The 26,774-nt window shown below is 46.9% G+C and overlaps 1 protein-coding gene across 2 annotated transcripts in view; it reads right to left on the minus strand.

The window, feature by feature from the left end:
• Window positions 1-6,666: 6,666 nt before the first annotated feature.
• The window catches only part of SLC43A2 (solute carrier family 43 member 2), a 29,200-nt gene continuing 9,092 nt past the window's right edge, over window positions 6,667-26,774 (minus strand). For both annotated transcript variants that reach the window (XM_086859582.1, XM_023939209.2), the window contains 11 exons: window positions 26,015-26,070; window positions 25,245-25,321; window positions 19,132-19,224; window positions 18,358-18,491; window positions 17,742-17,944; window positions 16,937-17,080; window positions 13,428-13,566; window positions 12,864-12,996; window positions 11,925-11,998; window positions 10,125-10,248; window positions 6,667-9,284 (listed from right to left, as the gene is read on the minus strand). In XM_086859582.1, the coding sequence (XP_086715708.1) occupies window positions 9,123-9,284; window positions 10,125-10,248; window positions 11,925-11,998; window positions 12,864-12,996; window positions 13,428-13,566; window positions 16,937-17,080; window positions 17,742-17,944; window positions 18,358-18,491; window positions 19,132-19,224; window positions 25,245-25,321; window positions 26,015-26,070 (1,339 nt within the window). In that variant the 3' untranslated portion in view covers window positions 6,667-9,122. The remainder of the gene's footprint in view (window positions 9,285-10,124; window positions 10,249-11,924; window positions 11,999-12,863; window positions 12,997-13,427; window positions 13,567-16,936; window positions 17,081-17,741; window positions 17,945-18,357; window positions 18,492-19,131; window positions 19,225-25,244; window positions 25,322-26,014; window positions 26,071-26,774) is intronic.

Genomic DNA, 26,774 nt, shown 5'->3' on the forward strand with positions numbered 1-26,774 from the left:
CTTCACAGGAAAGGGAAGTGAGTCTCCACACTCTGATTCTCCTCAAGGTCTTCTGAGGCAGTTTAAATCAAAATAAGGACAGCAAGCAAGACTCCAGCCAGCATTTACAAACCCTCACACCAAAAAAATGCAAATAAATTAATTAAATCCATGTAGCTTATCTGCAGCACGGATGGATAGAAATGCAAGATAAATCTGAAACAGAACGTCAAATGAAAGTGTTAAAGTCATCACTGCATAACCATCAGCACAAGAAGCTGTAGAGAAATAATGATACAGACTTGTCTGATAATGAAATGTGACATCAGTTTTTTATTATATTGCTCTATTTCTGTATCAGCTCCTAAAATACTTACAGGGCACATAATAAAACCCATCTGATTTACTAGGGAGAGTGTGACAAGGGGTCACAGAGATGGAAGAATAATCTGCTCAGATGAGATGAAGTTACAGATCATTTAGATTTTTTAGCTTCCACAGTAGGAAGGCAGTAATTACCTGCATGGAGCCAGAACTAACATAAGTAACAGCAAAGCATTTCAAATAGCCAGCTCACACCAAAACGAGTGGTTTCAATATGCCTTTAACAATTACTTCCTGGAACATGAGATTTCATCAAAAACCATCTCAAATAGGATGTAAATTGGGCAACTTCAGCATGCAACATTAAAAATATTTAAATCTGAGCCAATACAGTGACACAACTCAGAATGTGCCACTATCAGAGGTGGGTGGGAATCTCAGAAAGTAAAAAAAAAATGTTCATTTGGAAAGTCCAGTAGCAACCTTGACTGTCCTTAAAGCCACATATATCTTACTAAGGGAAAACAAAGGGAAGAAAGGAAACCATATAATGGCAACACTAAAAAGCTTTAGTGACCCTTTTGAAAACAAAAATGGAAACCTAGAAAAGGAAACCAATGTAGTAATTCTGGTCTTTTAACCTTTACACTTCACACCTTGTTTCTGAAACAGGCAGTGTGAAAGACCAGTAGGCAGGCTGATATGGTGAATTAATACAAAACCAGCACATATGGTGAAGTAAATAATGTTGAGTAAAACGACTTTTGGAAGCAATAGTCCCAAAAATTAACTGTCAGAAATCTGAAAATTCAAAGTACATATGCTCTCACCTTTACAGCACAGCTCAGTGCTAATGAGCTTTACTGTGGGACAGGGCAAGGGAAGCAAGAAAAAGATATATGATAACCCAGCCAAGGTGCTATAAGAGGGAAAGTAGTAAATTCAAAGAAAAATATCAACAAAACAGATGTTGTAGAAGGAGTTAATTATCTTTTCATGCACCTGAAACTAAGCACTAGCCCAGGTTTCTGCCTGCTATCCATTTTAACACTACAGAAGGTAATGGTGTTTTTGTGTTACAGAGAGCAGCTCTGCTGCTGGTCCTAAATTCTACACTCCTATTGTTTGAATAAAAATAACAAGAGTTTAAAGATTGCGGGGGAAAAAAAAGTTAATCAAATTTAAGACAACTACAAGGATCAGTACAACCCTCAACATAGTTTTAATATTTAAATCCACACCGTGGTCCATAGTCCTGCAAAGTAAATCCTGTAAAGAGGGCACAGTCATGTAGGTAAACGTGTCTAAGAAAAGACCTGAAAACCCACTTTATCACTGGGATCACAGGTATCTTTTATAAGGGGAGAAAGAAAAAATAAACAGCCAAAAGAAGCTTAAAACGATGGAATGCACTTAACTTGGGAATGCACTTGAGTTAACCTTAAGAATTCAGGAAAGAAATGTGTGCAGAGTACACACAGCTTTGAAGACACCCAGCCAAAGTGCAGCGGTCCAAGAGTATATTCCACACTAGCAAGCACAAAGCTACCGAACCAAGGTCTGTGACAAGCAACGTGACTAATAGCTACACACCCTCATGTCCAGCCAGTTTTCCACCCCTTCATCCCCACCACGGGGCAGGACAACCGCAGCAGCCTCAGCGTCACTGAAGAACTCCAAGGTGAGGCTTCTAGACACAAAAATATTTCGGAGCTACCTCATTTCTCACATTCTTGGGAGTCCCTCCTTGGAGATTACACAGCCAAAGGCGGGAGGGGATCAAAACCAGGCTTGACACTTGGCTCTGTTACAACAAGCAGGGGACAAGACGCCCCTGCCTCCCTCAGACCTCCCACAGAAACCCCCAGGACTGAACCGGCTCCCGGCTCGGCCCTCGGCACCGGGCACCGGCACCACCCAGCCAGCACAGCCGGTGCGGGGCCAGCCGCCCGCGGAGGCCGCAGGAGCACCGGCGGGGCCCCGCGGAGCCGCAGAGGGGCCGAGCGGACCCGGTGCCCGCCGGCAGCCGCGGCCCCCGCCCCGCCGTGACCTTCACTGCCGCCCCCACCGCCGCCGCGGCCCTCACGGCGCTCCCCGCTCCCTCCCTGCCTCTCCGCGGCCGCAGTGCGGGGCCAGGACGAGCCGCCCACCCGCGGCCGTCACCGCGCCAGGCCCCGGGCGCGGACGGAGGTGACCGGAGGGGCTCAAGGGGGGCCGGGATGGGGGAGCTCCCCGCACTCACTATTCCTTGATGAGCACCATGGCGGCGCCGCCGCGCGCCTCCCGCCCGGGCCAGCGCCGCTGAAGATGACAGGAGGCGCGTCCCGGGGCCGCTGCGCGGGATAGACCGAGCCGAGCCGAGCCGAGCCGCGCCGCACCGGGACGGGGGGGCCGGGCCGGCGGGGGGGCCGGGGCGGTTCGTCTCTGCGGCAACGGCTGCGTCACCTCCGCGCCGCGCGCGGGGCGGGGCCCGCCCGGCTTTTCCCGCCCCCCGGCTCCCTCAGCCAGCGCGCGCCTCCCTCACGGGCTTTTGCCGGGATCGCCGCTGACGTTTTAAACTAAAACGCCTGGGTTTTTGGGTGGTTTTTGGTTAGGCTTTTTTTGGGTTTTCTCATGAGGTGTAAACCGCGCGGTGCTGTTTCAGCTTTAAGGCTGGGTTTGCCAGAGCAGTGCCGCAGTCTTCCTAGCAGTGCCAATGGCAGGGTCTCCTGGAAAGCCCTCAGGTTTCTCTAGATCAACTCACAAAATAATTTTAAACTGTAGCTGCTTGATCAGGTTCTCTCAAGAGGTGTAAACTGTACGGCTGTTACTTGTTTCAGCTCGAGACTGGGGATCCCAAGAAATCTCGCTGCAGGGCTCCCAGAAGTCGCCCTCCTGCCCACCAGCAGGTTCTCCTTAAGTCACAGAATGGTTTGGCTTGGGAGAGACCCCAAAGAGTCTTGTTCCACCCGTTTCCATTATCCCAGGATGCTCCGAGCCCCATCTAACCTAGCCTTGGGCATTTCCAGGGATGGGGCAGCCACGGCTTCTCTGGGCAACCCGTGCCAGGGCCTCTTCACCCCTCATAGAGAATTTCTTCCCAATATTTAACCTAAATTTCCCCTCTTCCAGTCTGAACCCATTACTCCTTGTCCTATCACTACAGTGCCTGATGAAGGGTCCCTTTCTGGCTCTCCTGTAGCTCCTTTGGATACTGGGAGGTGCTGTGTGGTGTCTGCACAACCTTCTCTTCTCCAGGCTCAACTGACCCAAATTTCTCAGCCTGTCTCAACAAAGGATGTGCTCCAGTATTTTTGTCAGTATTTTGGATGTGCTGTCAGTATTTTCGTGGCCCCCCTCTTTTGGGAGGGTGGGGAAGGGGAATGACGAGTGACCAGGGTATTAACTAAAATAGCCAGGGGATAAGTCAGTGCTACAGGCAGGCAGGGTGAGTGGCTTCAGGTCATAGGCTTCACCTTGTCACTAGGTCGTGATTTATGGCATTTTCAATGATTGTCATTATTGGATTGGAAAAGTAAACCACCACAGATTTAGCATCACCAAGCTAAGACATGGATAACAGATGTGCAGCTTTGCTGTTGACACCTGTGTTCCCTTCTAAGGCCACACTGTTCATTTTTCACTATTTGACAGCAGTTCACACTGTATAGCTGAGCTCAATCTCATTCTCAACCTGCCACCTACAGGGTTTGGGGGCTTTTCTCAGAGATTAATCTCAATTGGAGAAGAAAAAAATCATTGGCAGTGGCTATTAGCTCCTAACCCTAGAGTAGAAAGAGTCAAGGAAATAATCAGCCTGGGTCCTGCCCTTTGGGAAATGCCACCCTATAAAGCATTCATGGTTCCATAATCTCGTTAGGAAGCAATCAATGCTTTTATTATGTCCACCCTCAGAAGGAAAACTAATGATTAACTAATTATCACTTTATTTTGAGATAGTATTGCAAGAGTGCACATCACCTTACAAACACAAAGATGACACAGGCCTGCCCCGAGGAGTTTACAGTTCCACTTTGGCAAACACTGCGAAAAATTCTGTGGACAGGAAAAGGTGGGAGAGGTAATGCTGGCAGGTTAAATTCTGAAAGAGGGGATAGTCTCCAGAATAAAATGTGGGTGACAGAGGGTCAGGCACAAGGAAGTGACAAATAGCAGTAGGATTCTACGTGGAGCACAGGACACCTGGTAAAAACAGATTGCACAGAGACAGGCTGGCAGCACATGGAGGAAAACAAGGACCTGTGGGTTTTATAATTAACATGTAACACTGCAGCTACATAACACATCATTGTTTCAGCTATTCCAGAGAAGATAACATTGTGAATCATAAATCAGAAGTGGCCTTTTTTTTTTAATTAAAAAAAAAAAAACCAAACCAATTCGTTCCCACCAGAAATCCTACTGTAATACTATTTCCCATTATGAGCAGTTTGCCCTTCTAAATAGGGGTGTAGGGAATACCAAAAAGCTCTGCAGCTGCAGAAAAAAAAAAATCAAAGGGGGGAAAAAAAGAGTAGTAAATATGTATAGTTCATTCCTTTTACCTACAGTATCTGTAGGGTAAAAGTTTTAAAATTTGTAGCATATTTTCCAAATTCATCACGTCATGAGGGAAATCTACTTGAAAACATTTTAGTGATTTACGGACTTAGTTAAAATCTCATTATCCTGCAAATTTCCTTTTCAGACAGAGCATGAAGAGGCCAGGCTTTGCTGTGGGAGTTGAACATTTCAGTTGCTGTAGCAGCATTGCAGTTAAGTTGGTGTCTCAGCAAGATTTGCCCCCTTTTTTTTTTTTCCCAGACATCTGTGTCCAGTTTCATCTCGAGGATCCAGATATAGCTTTACTCAGGGACTTGTTTCACAGTGTAAGTGTCCTATTAAGCAGAACAGCACAGATTTTCTCTGCCACTTCATACATCGTGTCACTGCATTAGTGCTATAAAGGCTGTGTCAACAGGGCTTAGGTTCTGACAGATTAAGCAAAAAGCTGTCACCCTCCCTTCCCCACTCTGTGAATTCTTTTTTTTTATTTTTTTTAATTTTTTTTTTAATACAAAGGCAGATTAAATGCATGTGAGAATCTATAGAGCCTGGGAGCAGTGTCTCCAGAAGGTGCAATCACTTTGCACAGCAACACCTTAACTCTGAGGTACTCACAGATCAGGTTTCTGCTTCCTTACATTCAGTTGGGGTTGCTTCCATGGAAGTCTTTCCCATGGCCACCCTCCTTGCACTTCCCATATGGATCAGGAGGTACAAAGGACATAAAAAACCCCAAGTCCTACAAATTCATCATTTAGGAATTATGAAATCAGTTAAATACATTGACCTATATTTGAGTTATACAGATAAATGCATTATTGATGCTAACTGCTGTGATTCTAGTCTTTGGTAGCCCATTTTATTTTTCCCACAAGGTGGCTCATGCACACAGGGAGTGCACCAGGAATTGTCTTAGTCCTGAAACACTCAGCTGGGAAGCAGCAGTGCTGCTTTCCACTCCAAATGCATATAACCCACAATTCTATTTCCCTAAGCATCAAAGGACAAGGCAAACTGCTTCTGATCAACCACACGTGATACAACCACCCCAGCTGTGTTTCTGCACTGCACAGGACAATGTTTAGAAGAATCTGAAGGCAGAATATTGCCCTCCACTGACCCCACTGCTGCAGGAAGTGCAGCTCTGAAGCATTTATGCCACAAGCAGTAGTGTGTTTGCATATCTTGCATGCAGATGATTTCTGCATGCATTTCTGATAGATGAATTTGAGACTGCTCTTGAAATTAGTTTGGTTCACAACTGTCAAAATAAATTTCACCCCATTAGATCAGACCAGTGTTTCACTTCAGCCCAGCATGTTTCCTCCAGCTTTGACCAATTCTTACAAGACAGAATGTGCAGATAAGTATCTTTCCTTGGCATAACTCTCTTATTTACAGCAACTTAAAATCTCCCTGAGTTAGTGGATTCATGAGACCATTGTTTAACCAGCCTCTTTCTTCAAGAAAATTGATACTTCTGTTCCCCACTACATTCTGCAGCAAAGAATTCTACAGTTTGACTTTGTATGGCCCCAGAACATGATCCCATTTGCCTGTTCAACCCTGAACAGCTAAAACTCCCTCTGTACCCACCAGGCCATGAGCTCTACTCCTCACAGCTGACCAGCAGCTTCTGACCATCATGGTACATCAGCAGAGACATGAAGCACACACATTCACCAGTGGATTTGAAGATGTCCCTAATAAAGGGGCAGGATCTGGGAATGGCAGTAGGGAGGTAGATGGCAGAAATAAAAATGTGTTCTTTGAAGTATGTGCAGCTAAATTAAAAGACAGCAGCATCTCCACTAAGACTTCATTAAAATATGCCACTCTATTCCACTATTTTGCTTAGACATTTGTAATGGGCATTTAAGTGACATAAGAGCAGAAGAAATCACATTCAATTCTGAAACCAAGGTGGAAGTAATGCTGGGCTAGCACACACAAAACACCCTCCAATTCTGCTTTAGGACACAGACTAAAGATGGAATCTTGATCACACACCTGATATTAATCTGTCATTGTCATGTCACAAGTATCTCTGAGCAGGAACAGGACTCCTCTCAAAATATTTCTAAGTATTGTAATAAAAAATGCAGAAATCTGCAGAAAGCCCTCTGGCAGTCTAGCAGTCCACTGCTGGTGTGTCTCTAACCATGTACTTGAGACAAGACAGGTGACCAGGAAAACTAAGCAAAACTCCGTCTTCTTAATTATTGCTCAAAGAAAAGATGGAAAGGTCACTAAATCACCAAAAGACAAAAAGTTCCAGAAGAGTACAGTGTTGACATCAGGCAGTAAAGCTGCCTTGAAACAAACACATTTAATAAAGGCAACACATTAAAAAAACAAAAAAGAAAAACAAACAAAAAAACCAAAACACAAACGTGTAAAATCCTCAAGTGGCAAGTCCTTCTGCGAGGGGTGACAGAAGATTGAAAGGTACCATGGAGTGAGCAGCAGCAGCGACTGGAGATGGCGCTGCCGGCCCACGCAGCCAGGGACCTGCTCTGGGCTCTTCAGGAAAGCTGCAGCCCTGCCCGAGCTGAGGTTGTCTCCAAACCCCCGGTCAAGGAGTTAACACCCAGCTCTCCCAGGTAATTTCTCACAGGAAGGTCACAGCACGGTGTTGTTTCTTGTACTTTTCCAACCATAGGCAAGTTGAATGTCTCAGCCCCTGCCAGGCTTTGCAGTAAGACACCACCAGTAGGTCTCCAAAATGGTTTTATTTCTGCCCCAACCTTCCCGCAGCCACCAGCTCAGCCCAGTGCAGTCGGTGCTGTGCTCCCGCCAGGGATGCTCTCCTCACCCCTGCAGTCCTGCTTCCAGCAGCTCCACTCGGTGCAATGCTTAACACAGGGCTACAGAGCCTGAGCTACCAACCTCAACAAGAAGGTTAAGGGCAGAAAAGTCTGCTTTAGACAAGGAAAACCTCTATAAAAATAAGCAGGTTAAAAATTCCCTTTGTATTCCCTCCCTGGTGTGAACAGGCCTGTGGCAGCTTTACCCACATGTATTGCTCTGACAGTCAGCTTCACCATACAATCAATCACCAGGTGCTCTGTCCAGACAGAGCATCAACATTGTAGAAGGCTCCTAGAACAGCCAAACTGGCAGCATTTTGGTCAGTCACAGTAACCTGGTGTTCAGCAGCTTGGTGACCATTATCATAGCAAGGTAAATAAGCTATGGCTAAAGGAAAAATGACATCACCACATCACCCCGCCATATGTCCACAGGATCCAGTTACCAGACACAAAGGAGTGTTCTGCACTCTTGGTTCTTTTCACCAGCAGGTCAGCTCACAGCATGTGAACACCAAGGTATCTGAAGCCCCAGAATTCAGCTTCAAGAAGCTTCTCCACTTCACTGAATAGACATTGCTTCTCCCCATCCCATGGTCATGTTGGGTGGGGAAGAAGAGGCAAAAGGCAACAAGTCTCAAAGCACTTCATCAGTAAACAAGATCCAGTTCTTAGCTCAGAGGCTCCAGGACTGCAGACAGCTTAAAACATGTACAGGTGAGTTTGTGAACTGGGAAGAAGAGGAATTCCAGGCTTCTCAAAGCTTGGTCTAGGACCAGCAGTCCACTATAGGCTCTTCATCTCAGTGTGGAAGGCAGATCCATTGCTCACAGTCTGTGTCATTTGCAGTAATAAAAGGTTTGGGAGCTGTCAGTGCTAGCAGCCAACATTTAGCAATACACTGAAGCTGTGCTCATACACATAGGAATAAAAACCCCTTCCCTGCCTCAGAAACAGGGATATGTCTGGAGAGACAGTAAAACCACTGGATCCAGCTACACATCAAGCAGAAATACCATTACGAAGCCTTGGGGAGGGAGGAGAGTGCAGCTTGCATCCGAGTCAGCCAAGGTTGGGGGAAGAGGGGAAGAAAACAGACTGCAGTGTGTTACATTTGCAAACTCAAATTATGGCCTGTCCTCCCTCTTCCCCCATCCCTCTATTCCTTCTCTCCCCAGTTTCCTACGCACTCTCTGCTGCTGGAGAGTGTGATCAGAGGATAATTTAAGACACAACATCTGTGTGGCCTTTTTATAAAGGAAAAGTGTCCCGTGTTTTGGAGTAAGGAGTGGGAAGTCTCCTCCTGCCATATATCTGAGGCAATCTCAGTCATGATGTCCAGCCCGCACTGTGATGAGCAAAGACTGGCAGAGCCAGGGGAGGAAAGTCCTGGCTTACACCACAGGTAGAACCCACAGATGTGGTAGGAACTTGTACAGGGGAGGTTGTACGTGAAGCACCAGTTTAAACAAAGGCTTCCTCAGTGGGAGTGCCATTGATTTTGAAGAAAAGTTTGGCATCTTCCATCTTCTGCTTTTTTTCTCTCTCTAGCCTGCGCCTGTAGCAGACCAGGTAGATTGGGAGGCAGAAACCCAGAAGGCTCAGGCCAAGCAAGCCAACATTCACCTGCAGGAGGAAAGCAAACCAAAATTAGGCTGGTTAGGAGACAACAACCCAGTCACGCATGCAGCAGTGTCAGAGCCCAGCCCACATCACCCAGCTGTGGGCAAACCAGGACACACCCTGTTCTGGGTGCTGGCAACATCCTCCACTGTTTTTCTATTTACACTCCCGTGCCCAGAGCACCTTGTGTGTACAAAGATAAATCCTGCACGAGTTTGTCACTCTGGATTATGGCTGTGGGAATCTTGTTCCACAGAACAGGCATGGCTGATTGAGCTGCAGGTGTTTCACACCAAGTTTGCTGATTGAAGAGCAACAGGCGTGGGCACATGTATCCTAGAGACCAGAATCCTCCCCAAGACCACCCATGTCATGATTTTATTAAGCTGTCCAGACTTGCAGCAAGACATGACATTAGCCCTGCCCTCAACAGCCATTTTGGCTTTTTGGACATTAGCATCAGCAATCCACAATTTACAGGTAATTTGAGCTCATAGCTTTCAAGTGTCAGAGTGTTTTACCTGAATTTTGAGGTCTGCTCACACTCACTCATTTTAATGTGACAGATTCTGACTCACCACATAACCTGTTAGTGGAAAGCATTCCCTTCCTCCCTTTCCATACACAAGAAGGATTACTGGCTTTCCTGCCCAGGGAGTCATTACTCACACAGGAAAAGGTCTCCTGGACAGCACCAAGGTAACAGCAGAATGAGGGACATGTAAAATTACAGCTGTTTTAAACCTTGGTCCATGCACAGGAGTTCTTTTTTTCCCCCCCAAGAAATCTGCCAAAAATCATCTTAACCCCCAAGCTTTCAGATCGAAACTGAGAAGAACTTGCCCAGAGGGGGTCTCCTTTCAAAGGTCCCGTCAGTGCCATGAAGAGAGGCTGCTGCAGGAGGGCAAAGAGGGCACTGATCAATGACTGCAGCCCTGTCAAGCTGCCAAACTGAGTCGAGGGGTATCTGTCAACAAAGAAAGCAACAGCATTATTATGTGTCACCTTGACTGTTCACATCACCCAGGTCAGATGACATTCCCAGTCCAGTAACAACAGACACCAACGAGAAAGTGCAGCTCCAAGACAGGCATAACATGCAGAACTCCCTCCTGCACTGTGTAATTGCCCCTTTTTATAGGGTATTTACATATACCCTGTGGTGTGTACAGTGCCCTCGAGAGCAGAATGGAAACAGTGCTGAGGCTGCAGCCTTCTTCAGATTATTCACATCCTGAGCCCCCAAACTTTAGTAATAGATCCAGCACTTGTTTTGTTTTGTAGCTCTACTGTGGGCAGATGGAAGTGCTTATACAGCTCCTGTTCCTATTGCACAGGGAGCAGAGTGTTGATATTTACAAGTTAAAAGCAGGGCCTCTTGATCCAGATGACAACACTTGTGGCTGAGCAATCATTTTCATCTGGTCATAACAATTTGCTCCTTTTGGAAGTGAGTGAAACCTGCACAACAGGTTAGTGTTTTCCTTTTTAGAGGACAAGTCTGATCCTATGTCAAACTAAACAACACTGTTGACTGGCAAGTACTGGTATCAGATAATATTAATGGAAAAATAAATTTCAGGAATCATCTAACATCTTTCTCTTTCCATGACTGAGCAGTAATTAAAAAGGTCAGGTTAAACTAAACTTGGAAAGAAAGAAGCAAATCAAAACCTTCAAATATTCAAAGAAGTCATATTCTAAGCAAAAATACCTCAGTTCCAGGAAGTTCCAGAGTTGCAATGGTCAAATAGGATTAGTTTACAAGTAAGGTGATACCTACTGCAACATACATTTATTTACTTTGCCCAAGACAAAAGTATTTTGCCTCTGGCTGCCAGGGAACCAAAAGTTTATACATTTCTGAGGCAGAGTCTTAGATGTGTTTTCTAGTCTGGATTCCCCAGACACGGGGATCTAACCTTTAATATAAAGAGTTTGTGGAGTTGTGGAGTCTCCATCTATGGAGATATCCAAACAAAATCAGTTGCACTCCTGGACAATCTGCACTACCTGACCTTGGTCTTGAGAGGTCCCTTCCCACCTCAAGAAATCTCTGATTCCCTGAAGGAAAACAGCTCCTCTTTGTTCCTCTGTCCAATCTCTCAGCACTGAGGGACAGACCTGTTTTCAGGGCCAAAAACATTGCTTAATGAGGAAGAGAGTATTTAGATTCAGCTATTGATAACTTGCTAAGTTGGAAACAGGATGGTTGATCTGTCCTGGGAAAGGGAGGAGGCATCACTAAGGCTATCTTGAGCAATGATTTACCAATGTGAACTTCAGAGGAGAGCAGCAGCGATGTTTTCAGTCATGTTAATGTTTTACCTGGGCACATGCACATATCTGCTCATTACAAGACAAAAAAAGCCCTGAGTTTTTACTATATAACCTGAGTGTCAATAGTTTAGTCTCACATGAGACCCACACATAGCTCTGCCTGTCTCTGTTGCTAAACAAGGAAAGCACCGGGATTTCAGTCCAGCTATTGTCACGTCTAGAGGTGACTGAGGAAACAAATTGCATCATTTTTCCCCTCTGACCATGAAGACCTCATTCCTGATCTCCCTCTCCCCTGGACAGCCCATCATCCCAAACCAGTTTATCTGGCCAGCCACATCTTATAGGGAACCAGAGACTTACACAGCTGCATAGAGACCTCCCACAGCTGAGTGGATGAATCCTCTGACAATTGTGTGCAAAATGAAGGACAGAATCTGAAAAAAAAGAAGCAGAAAAGTGTCACATCCTAGGCACCCACTCAGGTGGGCCAGACCCCAACACCAGCCATTCCTAAAAGCTGTTCTTTTTAGGTAGGATTGGGAAACCCAGACCCAAAACCTGAAATATCAACACAAGGGAAGAAATTTGTCTCCATGCACTGCTTTTCCTCACTTCGCACACACACACAAGACCTCTCTCATTTGTAGAGGGCACTGCTGCAAGGATGTGTCCCCAGCAACCCGTGGCCAGGATCACAATGCTTTTCCATGGCCACCAATTTAGTTAATTTTCCACAAGTTATTGCAGACAACACGCAAGTAGCAGCAAACTGCAGCTGTTTGCCTACATCATCAAGGTGTGTTTAAGTATAGCATAAATCCTCTGCCAAAAATAGGTGGTGCCACAGAATAAATATTTTAACAGGTTTATAATCCCACAGGTTCCATTGGGCACAGCATTTGACGCAGGAATAATGTGCTGTACACATCACCATGTTATGCTTCTTGCAGCAAGTTTTTCCAACCTTCAGCAGCTTAAATCAAGCCCAGTTTAAATGTACAGGCACTGCTGAGAGGATCTTGGTGGGCAAGAATTCGTCGTCACACAGGCCAGCTGCAGAAATGTATAAGTGCAAATAAATTCTGAACCAACTGGCACTTTAACTGTAGCTGCCTGTTCAGGTTTTCCCAAGAGATCTAAACTGCACAGTGTTATTTATTTCAGGTCTAAAAGTGGGGCTTCCAAAGCAGGATGGAAGTTTCGCAGCAGTGCCTGTCCCACCCCTCCTGCCACCACCAGCAGGTTCTCCTGGCACTGTCCTGTCATCCTGCCAGCCCCCCACCCATTTCACCTTCTCACCTGCAAGGGTAGATTAGGAATAAGACAGGTGATTCCAAATCCAACCAGCAGGAAGTTGGTGAATACAAAGGCATTGGTGGCGTTGGTGATTTTCTGGATCTGACGGTCACGCTTTTTCTTTTTCTTGTCACCTCTGGAAGGACAGCAAAACCTGTGTTACAAACACACTTCCAGCAGCTGCTGGAACTCACAGCAAGGTTCTCCACACATCACATCAACTCTATCTACACCAGCTTGGCTACAGATCTGCCTATGGAGGATCTCCACCAGTAGGAGCTGAGGAACATCTGGGTAATTATTTCAGTGATGTTACTCTTACTCTTAGGCTAGGAGGGAAGTCTGAGCCTCTCCTGCTACAACTTAAATTTGCTCTTCTTGACTGATCTTAGTGGACATGGAAGATAGTCTGCTCATTTCCTCTGCAATTATCAAGTCTTCCTTCAGGCTTTCTTTTCTATACTGAAGAGCCAATATTCTTTTCAGTCTTTCATCCCACAACACATTAGGCAGAGCAGAGGGGGCCTGCCAGGTGGCTGCATGTCCCGTGTGGCACACACTACGCACTGCTCAGCGTTGCTCTCCTCATTCTCTTCTGAGCCATCATCACACTCTTTCATTCTCCAGTCCATGATACACCCGATCACAGGCGCTGTCAGCAGGCACAGCAGCTGCAGGACCCCAAAAATGGAAGTGTAGAGAGCCACTGCAGGGGAAAAAAAAAATCAAAATTAGTTTTCAGTCCAAGTGATAGAAAGAAAATATGACAAAAACCTTCCCAGTGATCACCTCTCTTATTAAAAGCCCAGCCATTCATCAGCCTTCTGGACATCAGAATGGAAGTGCTGGGCACTCTTCCTTCAGCCATTCTGATCCTGCACTGGAATTCTCTAGGCAGCAGCAGGTAGGGCTCCAAAAATGGGGACACAGCACCCACTTAGTGCCAATGAGGTTTATTCTGGGCAGGACTGGCAGGAAAAGATTTTATAAGCTTTGTGTGCTGCACAGCCAGACTGCTTTAGTCATCTCCTCTCCTGCCCTGCTGGGAGCCGCAGCTACAGCTGGTCCAGCTGGGATGCTCCAGTCAGGACAATCAGGCTGGGAAGGTGAGGGCTAACCCAGTTTGTGCTCAATGGATGAGTTTGGAAGAAAGGGGACAGGAGATGAACATCAAAAAAATCACAGTATTTGCCAGCAATTGTTAAAAAGCTCACAGTGATGAAAATTTTGTGCTAACGATGAGAGAAGTGTCTCCCATGGCTTGCTAAGGGAAAGCTGATGCCATCAGACTCGGAAGAAATTGTCCCCTCCTCTTACTGAGCAGTTCCCCCACCCTGCAAGGCTTTTTTCCACTTCCCCTTGGCAGCCCACGTGATGATTGAGGCACCACACAGAAGGGCTGGTGAGTCATGGTGTGCCACAGCTCCGAAATAAGGATGTAGTTCTGAAACTGCCTGTCTCAGCACAGAGCACAAGTTACAGCCCTGCAAGCAAAACAGCTCAAATTTTAATTTATCCCTCCTGTCTTTAAGTCTAGCCTAAGATTTCCACCAAAATCCACTTGGTAATGGAGAGAAAGTTTCCAACAAACCTCTCTCTCCTAGACAGTTGCAGCAAACTCCAGCAGGGCTGCTCTGCTGTGCCCAAGCATGGCACCTGGTGATCTTTTCCTGGCTCCAGCTGCTGGCAAAGGAGCTGAGAGGAACTTCCAACCTCCAAACTCGCATTCATGGCCCCGTTCCTCCCACGAAGATAAGCCCTGAAGTGACCCCACATCCCCTCTCATTATAGCAACTGCTGCAGCCAAGAGAAACAGGTGGCATCACTCCCCATGAGCACTGCAGGAGCTGATTTACTGTTGTCTGGTTATTTTTTAATACAGGGTAAGAAGCAAGCCACGCTGTCATGTTTTGCCTCTTTATGCTACCCTGAACACTTAATCTTAGGCTCTAAACAACAAGGGCAGAGGCCAGCTTGAATTAGGGAGTGAAATTTATGGGGTCAGCAACAGAAGGGGAGGAAAGACAGCAGCTACTAAAAAACACAGCCCCCTCAGCTTATCTGTCATCTTAAAAAGCATTCTTTCCTGAGGAGAAAAAGCAAGAATACCTAGCAAAGGAAGAGTACATGGGCACAAGCCTTTAAATTCCCTGTTCTAGATGCTTTTCCCTCACAGCTACCCCGAGCAAGCACCTCACACAGCTGAATTTTCCAGCCCTGATTCTCTTCAAGGTCTCTCAGTATCACCACATCTGAGAGCAAGGTGACATTTTATGAAAGATACAAATTCCAGGTTCTAGGCATAACAGGTCTACTCTCCCCTGCCTTCCTACAACACAATTACACAGTCATTTACAGAATGAACCCTTAAGTTTCCTCCTCATCTGTTGGGGGGGTTTCAGCAGGTAAGTAGCCACAGGTTGATTTCTCTCTCCACCTTTTGGTTTCCTGACAGGTCTAAGTCACCATAACCTGCACAGAAAGAACTTTCAAGGACACTGTGCCTCACTGCAATTAAAGACTTCACTACTTATCTGCATTATTTTCCCCATATCCTTCTCTCCAGTTCTGCTCCCGGAGATATTTAACTTTTCTTTGACCACAACACTTGCAGGGTTTGACTCAGCTCTCCTCTCCCCTCGCTCAGTGCTCCCAAGGGCAGGTGGAGGGAGCTCTCTGAGCAAATCCCACCCAAGAGAATAAATGCAGGAAGAATGAGGAATGCAAGGGAACAGCATCCCATCCTCTCCTGATGCACACACAGATTACATTTCTAGAGAGCTGCACGTGCCTTGGAACTGCTCTTGCAGCAGAGCCTGACACTGCTGAGACCAGACAATAAAACTGTTTTGCTGATGCCATGGAAACACCAAGACAGCGACTGCACTGCAATGAGCCCAGGCTACATTCAGGGGGAGGAAGGGAAAAAATAGGAAGAAATCTTAAAGGTGGCACAGAAAAATTGCAGTATGCTCAAGGGGCACAATCCCTGCTTTAGCAAGGAGCTTGATCTAAACAGAATTGGCAGCTTATACTGCTAATATTAATTCTGAAATTCCAAGGAGGGGAAGAGAAGGAAAGAAATGAAAATTAAATTAGTACAGCAAGTCAGGGTAAAAATAAATAATATTTTTTAAAGAGGTGTCAGAGTTACAAGGTAAGCAGAAAAGGAAGCAGTGTTGGGAAAGGTAAGCAGCGTGAAGTTTGTCCTGTTTTGCTGTTTAATGTCTAAGCTGGCTCCTGAGCCAGGAGATAAAGAGCTGAATGCTGCAGGCTGTCAGAGGTTCAAGAAACAAAGCAATTCAGGGAATGCCAGGGCACTTGGAGTTTCCTTCCCTCCCCCAGAGCTCACTCCTGTTTTCAGAGGAGTGCCTCTTGATTTATCAGCTTCATGCAATCCAGATTTAACAAGTTCAAACTGGATCTTACTACAAAGGACAAAAACAAAACAAAAAAAAGGCTAAATCCTATTTTGCAATCCCGGGTATTTTCAACAGTAAACTAATGTACTCTTTCCTGTTTGCTCCATGAACTTCATCAGAGCTATAAATGCAGGGAGTCCAGCACAGGGAGCACCTCTGAGCCTCCCCAGCACCCACCAAGCTGCACAAAAAACCAGCTCTGACTTCACTTCTCCCGCCCCCGGGTGCTGGGCTGAGGCACAGAGTCCAACCATTACTCATGAGAGTCAGCTGCTCTGCATTCTCTGCTTACTTGGGATAAGTAAAGCAAATACCTGATGAAATAGGTTTTCCAGTTACAATAAAAATTATCAGTCTACCACCAGAGCCTATGTGTAACAGCCTATGTGGAGAACTGACATGGGGAAGTATTTGACAGACAGACGGCTAAGATTAGCTTGACATTCAAGTGTCTACCTCACTGTCCCTCTGTGCTGGGCTGGTGCCAGCCCTTCCCTGGACCCTCCCAGCAGCTGTCAGTGCACTTGGACTTGTGTATGGATTGCCATACACAGAGTATCTGCTGCGTAATCAGCTGCTCTACCTTCACTGACCAAGTCTGGGTCAGCCCCCAGACCCAAGGAAACAGGTAATGGTCTTCAGAGGTTCCCCTACCTTGACTTTCATCTCCAGACAGAAACTCAAGGATGGTGTTCATGGCTCCCATGTAGAAGATGAGCCTCAGCTGAGTGACACACATGGTGATAAGGCTGAGCAACAGGATGGGACTGAAGACACTCTTCATGAAGGAGGGAGTAGCTGCAGAAGGAATAACAATCTCTGAAGAAGGCAGTACATCCTGGCCAACATTTACAATTTTGGCCTAGTATGTCCTCCTGGCTAGAAGCACCAGTGGCAGCTCCAAGGACTTCAGCTGGTGCCTTACAAACTCATAATCAACAGCTGCAGATGCTTGGAGTTTGGCTACCAGTGACTGGGGCAAGGAGGCAGGAAAGAAGGATCATCTGATTCAGTGGATTAGGACAAAAGAAGCCTCAAACCATTGTTTTCACCATCAAGGCCAGGTTGGACAGGGCCTTGAGCAATGTGTTCTGGTGGAAGGGGGTAGAATAAAATGATCTTTAAGGTCCGTTCCAAGTCAAACCATTCTATGATGCCCCAGAGTAAAGAAGGCTTGGTCATGATAGCAGCAATTCACCTAAGAGCCAGAAGTGACCACCTGCCCTGTCCCCCTGCAGCCACATCAGCGCCCCTGTGTTGTCCCCACACCATTTGTATTCAGTGAAGGACACAAGGACAGGATTCCTTATATAACTCAACTTGTGTTCCAGTCCTGGTGGCTGGCACGAGGCCCTGGCAACACCTGGATCAGGTATTGCTGCCTTCCAAACAGGTCTGCAGCAGATCAGGGAGGCCAACAGGACTGTGCCAGCACCCTGGGGCACCCCCAGAACCACACCTGCACTGTCAGGCTGGCACTTCACTTCCAGGTCCACTGTAGACAGACAAAGCTTGTTGTTCTCTTGCAAAGCTGCTGGCTCCTTGGGGCCCTTCATGGAGCTCCCCACACTGAGACGGCGCCCCACAGTCGTCACTTGCTTGTAGAACTGCTTCCCAGTAATTTTGTGGTCAAATCCCAGCCAGCTGAACTTTATTTTCACCCTGTTGGGTTGCAAAGAGCGTGAGAGCTGCAACACAGGGTGAGGAGTCAGAGGCAGCAACATTGCAGGAGTCAGAAAGGCTTTTGTGGATTCAAGGCACTGGTTTCCATTACAGACCCACAACTGGTTTTGATCCAGAGCACACTGAGATACTTTCCCTGGGCCAACTCAGCATAAATCAATATAAAAATGCTTATGACCAGAAACAGATCATTTTTCCTTCATAACTGCCATAGTTTGGAAAGCTCCACTTTCCACAGGTATTCACATGCTACTGGCAGGCAGAAATCCTCAGCCTCAAAGGTGGTGGCAATAAACAATATGCAAGGGGTTCCCTGTCTACTCCTCTAAATTCTTTGTGACAGCTCTTCCTAGAGGATTAGGAGAGGAATGGGATTAGCCCCAGAGACTTACGAGTAGTCCATGTCTTCTGGTCCTGGGAACGGCTCCAGGGGCCAGTTGAAGAAGCAGTTGAGGAAAACGAGTCCTGCACAGCTTGCCCAGACAAGCAGAATAAGGATGAAGGAGACCCCAAAGTCATATATAACCTGGGAATCACAAGGGAACATGGTTTTGGCTACAGGAGCAGAAAGATGCTTCAATATTCTTAGAATGAGGTCTGAGAGGAACAGGGAAAGAACATCATGATACACTTAAAATGGGTTAAACTCAAGTGGTAACAAAAAACAACTTTGTGACAACTAACTTTCTTGGAAAATCTGCAGGAACCTCCCTGCACACCTGAGACTGCAATGAAACATCCCTGGTTCAGAACCAGGTGATCTATCCAGGCAGCCCAGGTGACCATCTCATGTCCCCTCAGTGCCATCTGCCAGCCATAAATTATGATCTAAGTCGACCACTGGTGACAATCACACAGTAAAATATCCATATGTGTATTAAAAATAACATGTATATAAATATATACACATACACACTCAGATTAACAAAACAACCTTTTCTAAAATCTTTAGTTTATCACTTCTACTCAGCACTTCTGAAATTTCTCTGCTGCATTCTTGATGCAGTCACTTGGGAAGACTCTAATAGACAGGAGCCAAATCTTGCAAATGCACATCCCTAAAGAAATGCTTTAGCAAACAGTCCCTCTTTCTTGCCACATTATTGCTAAACGGGGCAAGACCAGCACAACACCTCCAGTCAGGAGCCTTGATTCCACAGTCTCACCTTGATTCCTGGAAAAGTCACAGCAGAGGAAGCATAGGAGCCGATCATCAGAGCAATGAACGTGGAACGAAGGTCACCAAACATGTTGGGCAGCTGGGGAGAGAGAGAGAAAAATCAGTTGAAACAGGTTGCTGCCAAGGGAACGAGGCTTTCTTGAGAAGACATTGGAATTTAGGATCAATTCTCCTGGATACCAGAATATGAAGCAGCCAGTTTTACTTAGGCATGACTTAGCTCTTCAAGATATTACTCTGCAGGTTGCTCCTGTGTCTCCAGAGTCAGGGAATGTCTACAATCCAAGATTTATGTGTTTACTGGCACTGCTTCTTTCCAGACTGACAGCATTTTTTGCATCATTCACCCTAAGCACAGGAGCATTTGCTCCAGCTCTTGTGTTTTCTTTAAGAGTTCCTTACTCCAAACCTGTAGACACCACTTTTCCCCTTCCACAAACACATGCCCAAATTGTCTATTTATCACCCTCTTTTTAGTCAAGGGTTCTTAGACACAGGCTGCAGTCTTTAACACACCCTGCAACACCTTGAACTGCCAGCTTTGTTTATGCACCTTGGGTCAGCACCCAAATCCTTTGCAGCAGACCAGAAAGTTCCTGTTATAACAAGAAGGAACAGAGACAAGCACAAACGGTGCTGCTGTTTGCATTTCCATTTCTAGCCATCTCCACAGCTCCTTCTGTGGCAGCAGACTCTCGCTGCTGATCATTTCTGCATCACTGGGATGGCTCAGATGCCTCAGCACACTATCCCAGAGCTAGGTGCAGGGAAGGAGTCACAAACACCAGATAGCCAAGGATTTATTGCTCAGCACAGCTACTGAGCTCTGCAGCAAGCAACACCTGACATTGCTACTCCTGCCACCCACCCCACTTCACTGCCTGGGCTCCCAGCAGGTGTGCTGGCATTGCTGAGAGCAGACCAGGCTGGTTCTGCAAGGATCTGTTGGGAAAGCAAAGCTCTCAGGAAGGACAGGCAGCAGCAGTTCACAGCAACCACCTCTGCGACCTGAACAGCAAAATCACTCCCAAGATGGCTCACCAGCCCCTGCTTTCACTCAAGATCCAACAGCAGAAACAGCTGGGAGACCTTCCTACCCTCCTGGGAAAGGAAGAGCTCCCTGTTTTCCTAAACAACCAGAAGTGAACAAGTTTTCACCACTCACAAATGCTGGCCTGGAAACTGGAAATAACAAGAAGCAATGAAGTTGTCAGGCTATGGAGAGCTGGGCTGGTACCTCCTGAAGCTGGTCAATGGGCAGAGATTCTGCTGCAGGCTGGCAGATTTCCCTCCCACCTATTTTTTTGGGTCACTTACTCCCCAAATTCACTTGAGCATCACTACCACGTCAGCCTCAGAGGGCCTCAAAGCAGGACACTGCAGATGCCTTCTAGGACTGAAAGCACAAGCAGCCCTTCATCTGTGCAAAGAGGCTGCTGAACAAAATGATTCTGAGAATACCAGCCCGAGCCTGAGCAAGCAAATGCTGCCATCACACTCCCCTTGCACGGCTGAAAAACAAATCCATCTTTCCCAGGAGCAGCATATAAGGCAAGCAAATCTGGCTTGTGTCACGGCGTGTTTACAAGGCAAGTATTCCTGTGCAGGAGCACTCCGGGACCCATCTGGCTGTTTATCATCCCTCACTGCAGAGCTTCCTATGCACTGCAGGCTCCAGGTCCTCAGATAACCCCGGGCTGGGGAGCAGCAGCAATGATGTGCTGAGGCTGATGCTGCCCTGAACCCCAGAGGAGGAGGAGGAGGCAGAAGAGGCTGCGCTGCTCTGCGGAGCATCCCCACACCCATCGCGGATCCCCGCATGCGGGAGAGCTGCCAGCAGGCTGCTCCCGGGAGCTGCAGACAGGAAACGGCTAAAGGATCCAAAGGTCTGTTACCAGGCGCTGAAAAATCTCCTCTTGGAAGCACTGGCCTAAATTTACACACTCCCAGAAAGCAGCATCTGCAGAGTGGAATATCTGAGGGTTCCAAAAAAGGCTGGTTGCTGTCACCAGGATGGGCATTTGCTTCATCCCAAACACCCCAAACCTAAAATAACATCCAGAAATTACAACAAAACTGCTGCTCCTGCTGGGGAGCTCAGGGCAGGGCAAGAGCTGCACAAACACAGCTGCTTCTTGGCTCAGGCTGGTTTTCCCCAGAGATCCAGAGTCCACAAAAACCCTTTTTCATACTGCAGACAAGGAACTTCCAGGTGGATCCTCCTGCTCTGAGGGCTGCTGGAGACATGGAACAGGCAGCCATGACCAGGAAAACCCAAGATTTGCTTCTGCCTTGATTGGGACAGAAGTCCTAGAAAGTCTAAAGATTTCCTCAAATCCAATTTGGCACCAAGCAAGCAGCTAGATTAAAAAAAATGGACAGGAGAGATTTAATGTCTTATCCAGCCCAATCAAAGCAGGAACTGCAAACACTCACCTCTTGGAAGAAAGAGAAATAGGGGACTGCCTGGAGAGGCAGAGGAGAGATGAAGGGGGAAAAGTCCCTTCAAGACAGAAAACCTCTCAGACTGTGTCAGCACTGGCAGTGCCTGCACAGGTATCATCTAAAGACCAGCTACAAAAATAACATGCAGTATTATCCAGTCATTTTTCATGCTGTCTTTATAATAGCAAGCATTGGAAAAAATGAACCAAAGAGGAGGATAAAAAAAAAACACCCAACAAAAAACACAAGCCATGGAGCAAGTGAGCTGTGTTTTTCTGCCACCAAAAAGGATCTAATCCTCATTCTGATCTCATCCCCGCAGGCCAGAAGTGACTCCTCCACTAACTTCTGCCCATTCTGGTATGACAGCTCCAATTCTGCAAGACCTATGACGACAGAAACTCTTAAGCCTCTTGTTTAAAGGTCACTAATACTCAATGTACTATTAACTTTATGTCCTGTCACAAAGACACTCAGTGAATGTTGCCACACGCAACTGTTTTTTACTGGAGTCCTTTATTGCAGGTCTGTAATCCTAAACTGATAAATCATTTCCTCTTGTGGATTTTTTTTTTCTCATCTGCCCTACAGTGAGTTTGTAATAATTTATATTGTTTTCCAGCTTTTCCCTAGAGACATTCCATATAAAGAAGATAGCACAGCATTGCTACCAAACCCTGTTTCCCTCCTCTTGCAAGGACTGTTTGAGAGAATAATGGAAAAAATCAAGACTAGAGAAGACTAGGCTACTGAAAAATGGTATTTTTGTTCAATTAAACTTTGTTTCCCCCATTGGGGGTGTATTTGGAAGTTACACAAACACTAAAAATATGTTCTGCAGGAAAGCTTCAAACTGCCCCCTTTGCCCAAAGCATATGGGAACTCCTGTTCCCATTCTCCAACAAACAAAAGCTCACAGAGCCCTAAGTTCTCCTAATATTTCCAAGCAAAGAAGATTCCCTACACAGAGATGTCCCCTCCCCTCTGGTTCAAGGGGGCTGTTTGCAGCAGAAAATCAGAGCAAAGCAGCTGTAATTCTTTGAAAGGAAAACAGGACAGAGAACAATCTATAAAAGGCTCTTTGTGGTAATTTATCACACATGTTTATTTCTTTGCATGAAATAGCTTCAGAGCAGAACCAGCGCCAGATTCCTGTGTTGCTGTCAGACCCACCAGCACAGATCTGTTTCCATTTCCAATCTTCACTTATATTGGCCAAGACCAAGTCACGAGGCAGAAATCTCCCCTCTGCATTTTAACAACAAGCACAGCCTGACCTTATTCCCAGAACTGGGAAGCGTTTGCTGGCTGCCCCCTCCTCCCAAGCCACAGGCCAGGCACCCAGGAACAGCAGCTTGTTTTGGCTCCACAGCTTGCCATGTGCTTTCATGATACCCTGGGGACTTGTTGCTGAAAAAAGCTTTCAACTCAAGAGGCAAAGCTTTGTGGAGCACTATCCCAGGCTCTAATCCTCAGAGATTCCCTTTATCCCTGCCTGAGGGTCCCTGCCACCACATCACACCGTGTCCTGGGAGGTGTCAGCACCTGAAGTCCCACAAGCTGGGTTTCAGGGACACCTTGCCACAAAGCAGCAAGCAAAACCTGCCTGGAGTGGTCAAGGACCATTGCACAAGTGGGTCTGATCCATTTCCTGGAGCACCTCAGGTCACCTGCAGCTGGCAGGAGCAGGGAGTCACCTTGCTGTCACTTGTTCGCAGCCAGACCGAGCTCCCCTGGCACCAGGACAAGCAGGGCTCATCGCCTCAGTAATGAACGTCCTTACAAAAGTCTTTTGAGTGTCCCCTTTCAGCGTTCAGCCCATCCCCTCCCAGGCACAAGGCAGAGCACATCACCCACAGTGTCCCCATGTCCCTCCCTCGCCCATCTCCAGGGGCCACAGCTGGAAGGAATCCACAAGGTATCACCCTGTGACAGCACAAGATGGCTCTTGACACGCCAAGTGCAGCTTGCAGGCAGAAGGATAAAGCTGTAAGCTGCCAACAACCAAAATACAGCTGGTTCTAACAGGCAGCAGGCTGTGCTGCGGGTGAAGAAGTGTCTCCCTCCCACTTAACCTATTTTTGATCACCTTCACACGCCCCAGGTACCAAAATGCTTTGTGCAGCTGCACAAGCAGCTACACCTGCCTGTGGACTGGAGAAGTCAGGCTGAAGCCATCCCAGCTCTTTGCAGAACTCGCTGAGGGGATGGGCTGCACCTGAGGCATCTTTGTGACCTCACAACATCACTATCTCCTTCAGACCTCCTCCAGGCTTGGATCTCCTCTTGGAAGATCTGACCTTTTTTCTGCTGCTGCTCTTTGTTGGCACTGCAGAACTGGATCACTAATGAGGGCACTAATAAGTGGCTTTGCTTACTTCTGCTGCTAAAAGCCACAGCACACCCAATCTATTCCTGCCCTATCCTGCCCTCACTCCTATCATCAGCAGTGGTTCTAAAATAGTCTGTGACCCCTTAATAACCACCCAGAGAGACAATAATCAATGCTGGCAGCAGCAGGATGGGAATCCTCTCCTCTCCCACAGCACTACAGGTGTGCTCCTCTCTTCCTTGCTTTTATTTGAAGCAGGATGACATCTGCCCCACAGTTCCTTGGGGTCACAGCCAAGGCTTCCAGTGAAGAACACCACCTATAGGAGAGGGCAACATCTGCACAGATTTCTGAAAGGTTTGAATGTATGAAAGCAACAACAGCAGCAGCAGAACCACAGTACACAGAGTGCTCTCTAAAGCAAGTTTCTGCCAAATTTAGGTCTCAGGCCTTCAGCCAGTGTCTAAGCCCTGTTAAATGAGAGATAACTTTAACAGGAAGTTTCACTTCAACAGCAAGTTCAAGGTAGTGCTGTCCAAATCTGAAAGTTTTCAACTACAGTTCAAGAAGAAAAATTTAAAAAAAAAAATAAAAAATCGGTGCTTCCCTTTCTGGGCGACTTTCCACCCAGCCCTGTTTGAGCCACAGTGACAACAATCAGGGTAATGAGGCAGAAAATAAAGCAGTTATTTGGAGAATGATACTGCTTCTGCCTCCAGGCAGAAAGAACCCCAAAACACAGAGATCCAGCTGACAGTTGTTGACCAAAGCTTTCCATACAATCCTGAATGCACCCAAATGGGCTGTGCACACCCAACAACAGCATTTCTAAGGAAACCTGTGAGGGACTCACCCTTCTGAAGAGCAAAACCTTCTGTGATCAAGAAGAACCATGTTCCTTGGGCAAGATGCAAACTGTGCTTGCAGAAAGCTGGTCATACCCAGCTGCAAGGGTTTGTGCCCTGCTGATTCTTCCTGCACTATGTCAATGCTAAATCCAGTGCAAACACACATCCAGCCTGTGCCAAGTAGCTGAGCACTGCATGTACAGGCACATTATGAGTCCTAGACAAAAACACTTCCTTTTTTCCCCCCACCTTCACCTGAGATACAAAGGGCAGGTGGAAAAAAAAAAAAAAAAGGATTGGGGAAAACAAGCTTTAGAACAACAACCAAGGACTCGCTCCCAAGGGTGACTGACCCTTTGTACCAAACACAAACACGTGCTATTCAAGCCACAGGCAGAAGATCCACTTTGTTCTTGCTTGCCAGCCCAGCTCACAGCAAGGGATAAAACAGTCAGGTAGTAACTCTTCACTTACCGTGAGCGATGTGAAGGTCATGCACATCCCACCAAAGCCATTCAGAGCCAGGGCAATGAATATCAGCACAGACAGAGCTGCAACAAAATAAAAACCTGCCCTCAGCTCCCACTGTGGTGCAGAGGGAAAGGAGACAGAGCCCTGAAGGCTTTGGTCCTGACATGTGAAAACCACAGTGGATCAACACCCTCAGGACATGTCATGCTGTTCCTGACCCAGCACCCATCTCCCCAGCCACACAGGCTGGGAGGGACAGGGCTCTTCTCCAAGACAGAGCTCAGGATGGGAGGGAAGGGTTCCTTTTTTCTAATGCACAGACTTGCTGATGCAACCAGTCTGATGCGTCTTAAAAAGAAGATTTACTTGAACAAACAATCCGAAGTGTCATCTCACTATCTGCTCTTGAAGAGCAAGCTCCATCCACCTCTGGCAAAAAAGCCAATTGTGTGCTGTTACTCATTTCCCAACCCTAAAAAAGCCATGAACTCATTTGGAATTGCACCTTTACAGGATCTGGCCCTGCTCAAACACAAAGCTGAGACCTGAATATCCCAGGCATTTGGCCCTTGCTACAGTCTCCACTTGGTGTTGTGAAACACCAGCCCTCCCCAGAGCCACTTGGCTCCCTCAGGCTGGCAGATTGCTTGGCTTGTGTACCCAGCAAGACCCCAGTACAGCACTGGAGGGTGACGGTTTGAACTTTGCTTCCCTAAAAACCCCAAACCACAGCCCTGAAATGCTCCCAGCTCAGCAGAAAGATGCCAACTTACAGTCTGGGTTACTGGCACCGTACGCGATCAGCACGCAGGACACGGCAAAGCAGGCACTGAAAGGGAACCAGAGCCATGAGTTTCTCACAAACAGCCTTACCCACGGTAAATTACAGCTGCTTCCACCTCCTCAGCACCTCACAGGGCAATTTCTGTTACAGGGAGGGAAGCTGGCAATTTGGAAAGAATAATCCAGGGAAATACCCAAATATTACTGGCAAACAAGTATTACAGGCAAGCCTTGCACAAGGGCTGGGGCAGAAACCTTTCCTCCCAGCACTGACGCAGCTCTGTCTGGACCCAATTCCCACTGGTTTTCCAGCAGAGAGTTTTTCCAGCCCTCACCTCAGGGTGACCAAAGGCAGCAGCAGCAGCCTTTGTCCTGAGCCCCAGCACTCAACTCCTCTCTGGTGTGGTCTGACTCAGAGACTTGCCCTGTTTTTCCCACTCTGCCCACAGGCCAGTTTGGTTTCTAATCACTAAGTTCACTGCATTAAAATTGTGACAGTTAGAACAGTGCTGGAGCACACTGATCCCAAAAGTCCCTAATCCCAGTGTGCCAATGAGAGAAGCAGTTGACAACCTCGCTGTTTGAGGCAGAATGCAGCACACACCACACGGAAGAGAAGGGCCCTGGGAAAGGCAACGGGACATGTTTATCCCCAAGTTAACTCCCCAGCCTGCAAACAATGATGTAACATCTTGGTTTTGTGCCTCTCAGGACATAGCTCCCAGCCCAAGGAGAAAGCTACCCTCCCTG

The sequence above is a fragment of the Cyanistes caeruleus genome, chromosome 21 (assembly GCF_971803275.1).
Source record: "Cyanistes caeruleus chromosome 21, bCyaCae1.hap1.1, whole genome shotgun sequence".
In the NCBI taxonomy this organism is placed as follows: Eukaryota; Metazoa; Chordata; class Aves; order Passeriformes; family Paridae; genus Cyanistes; species Cyanistes caeruleus.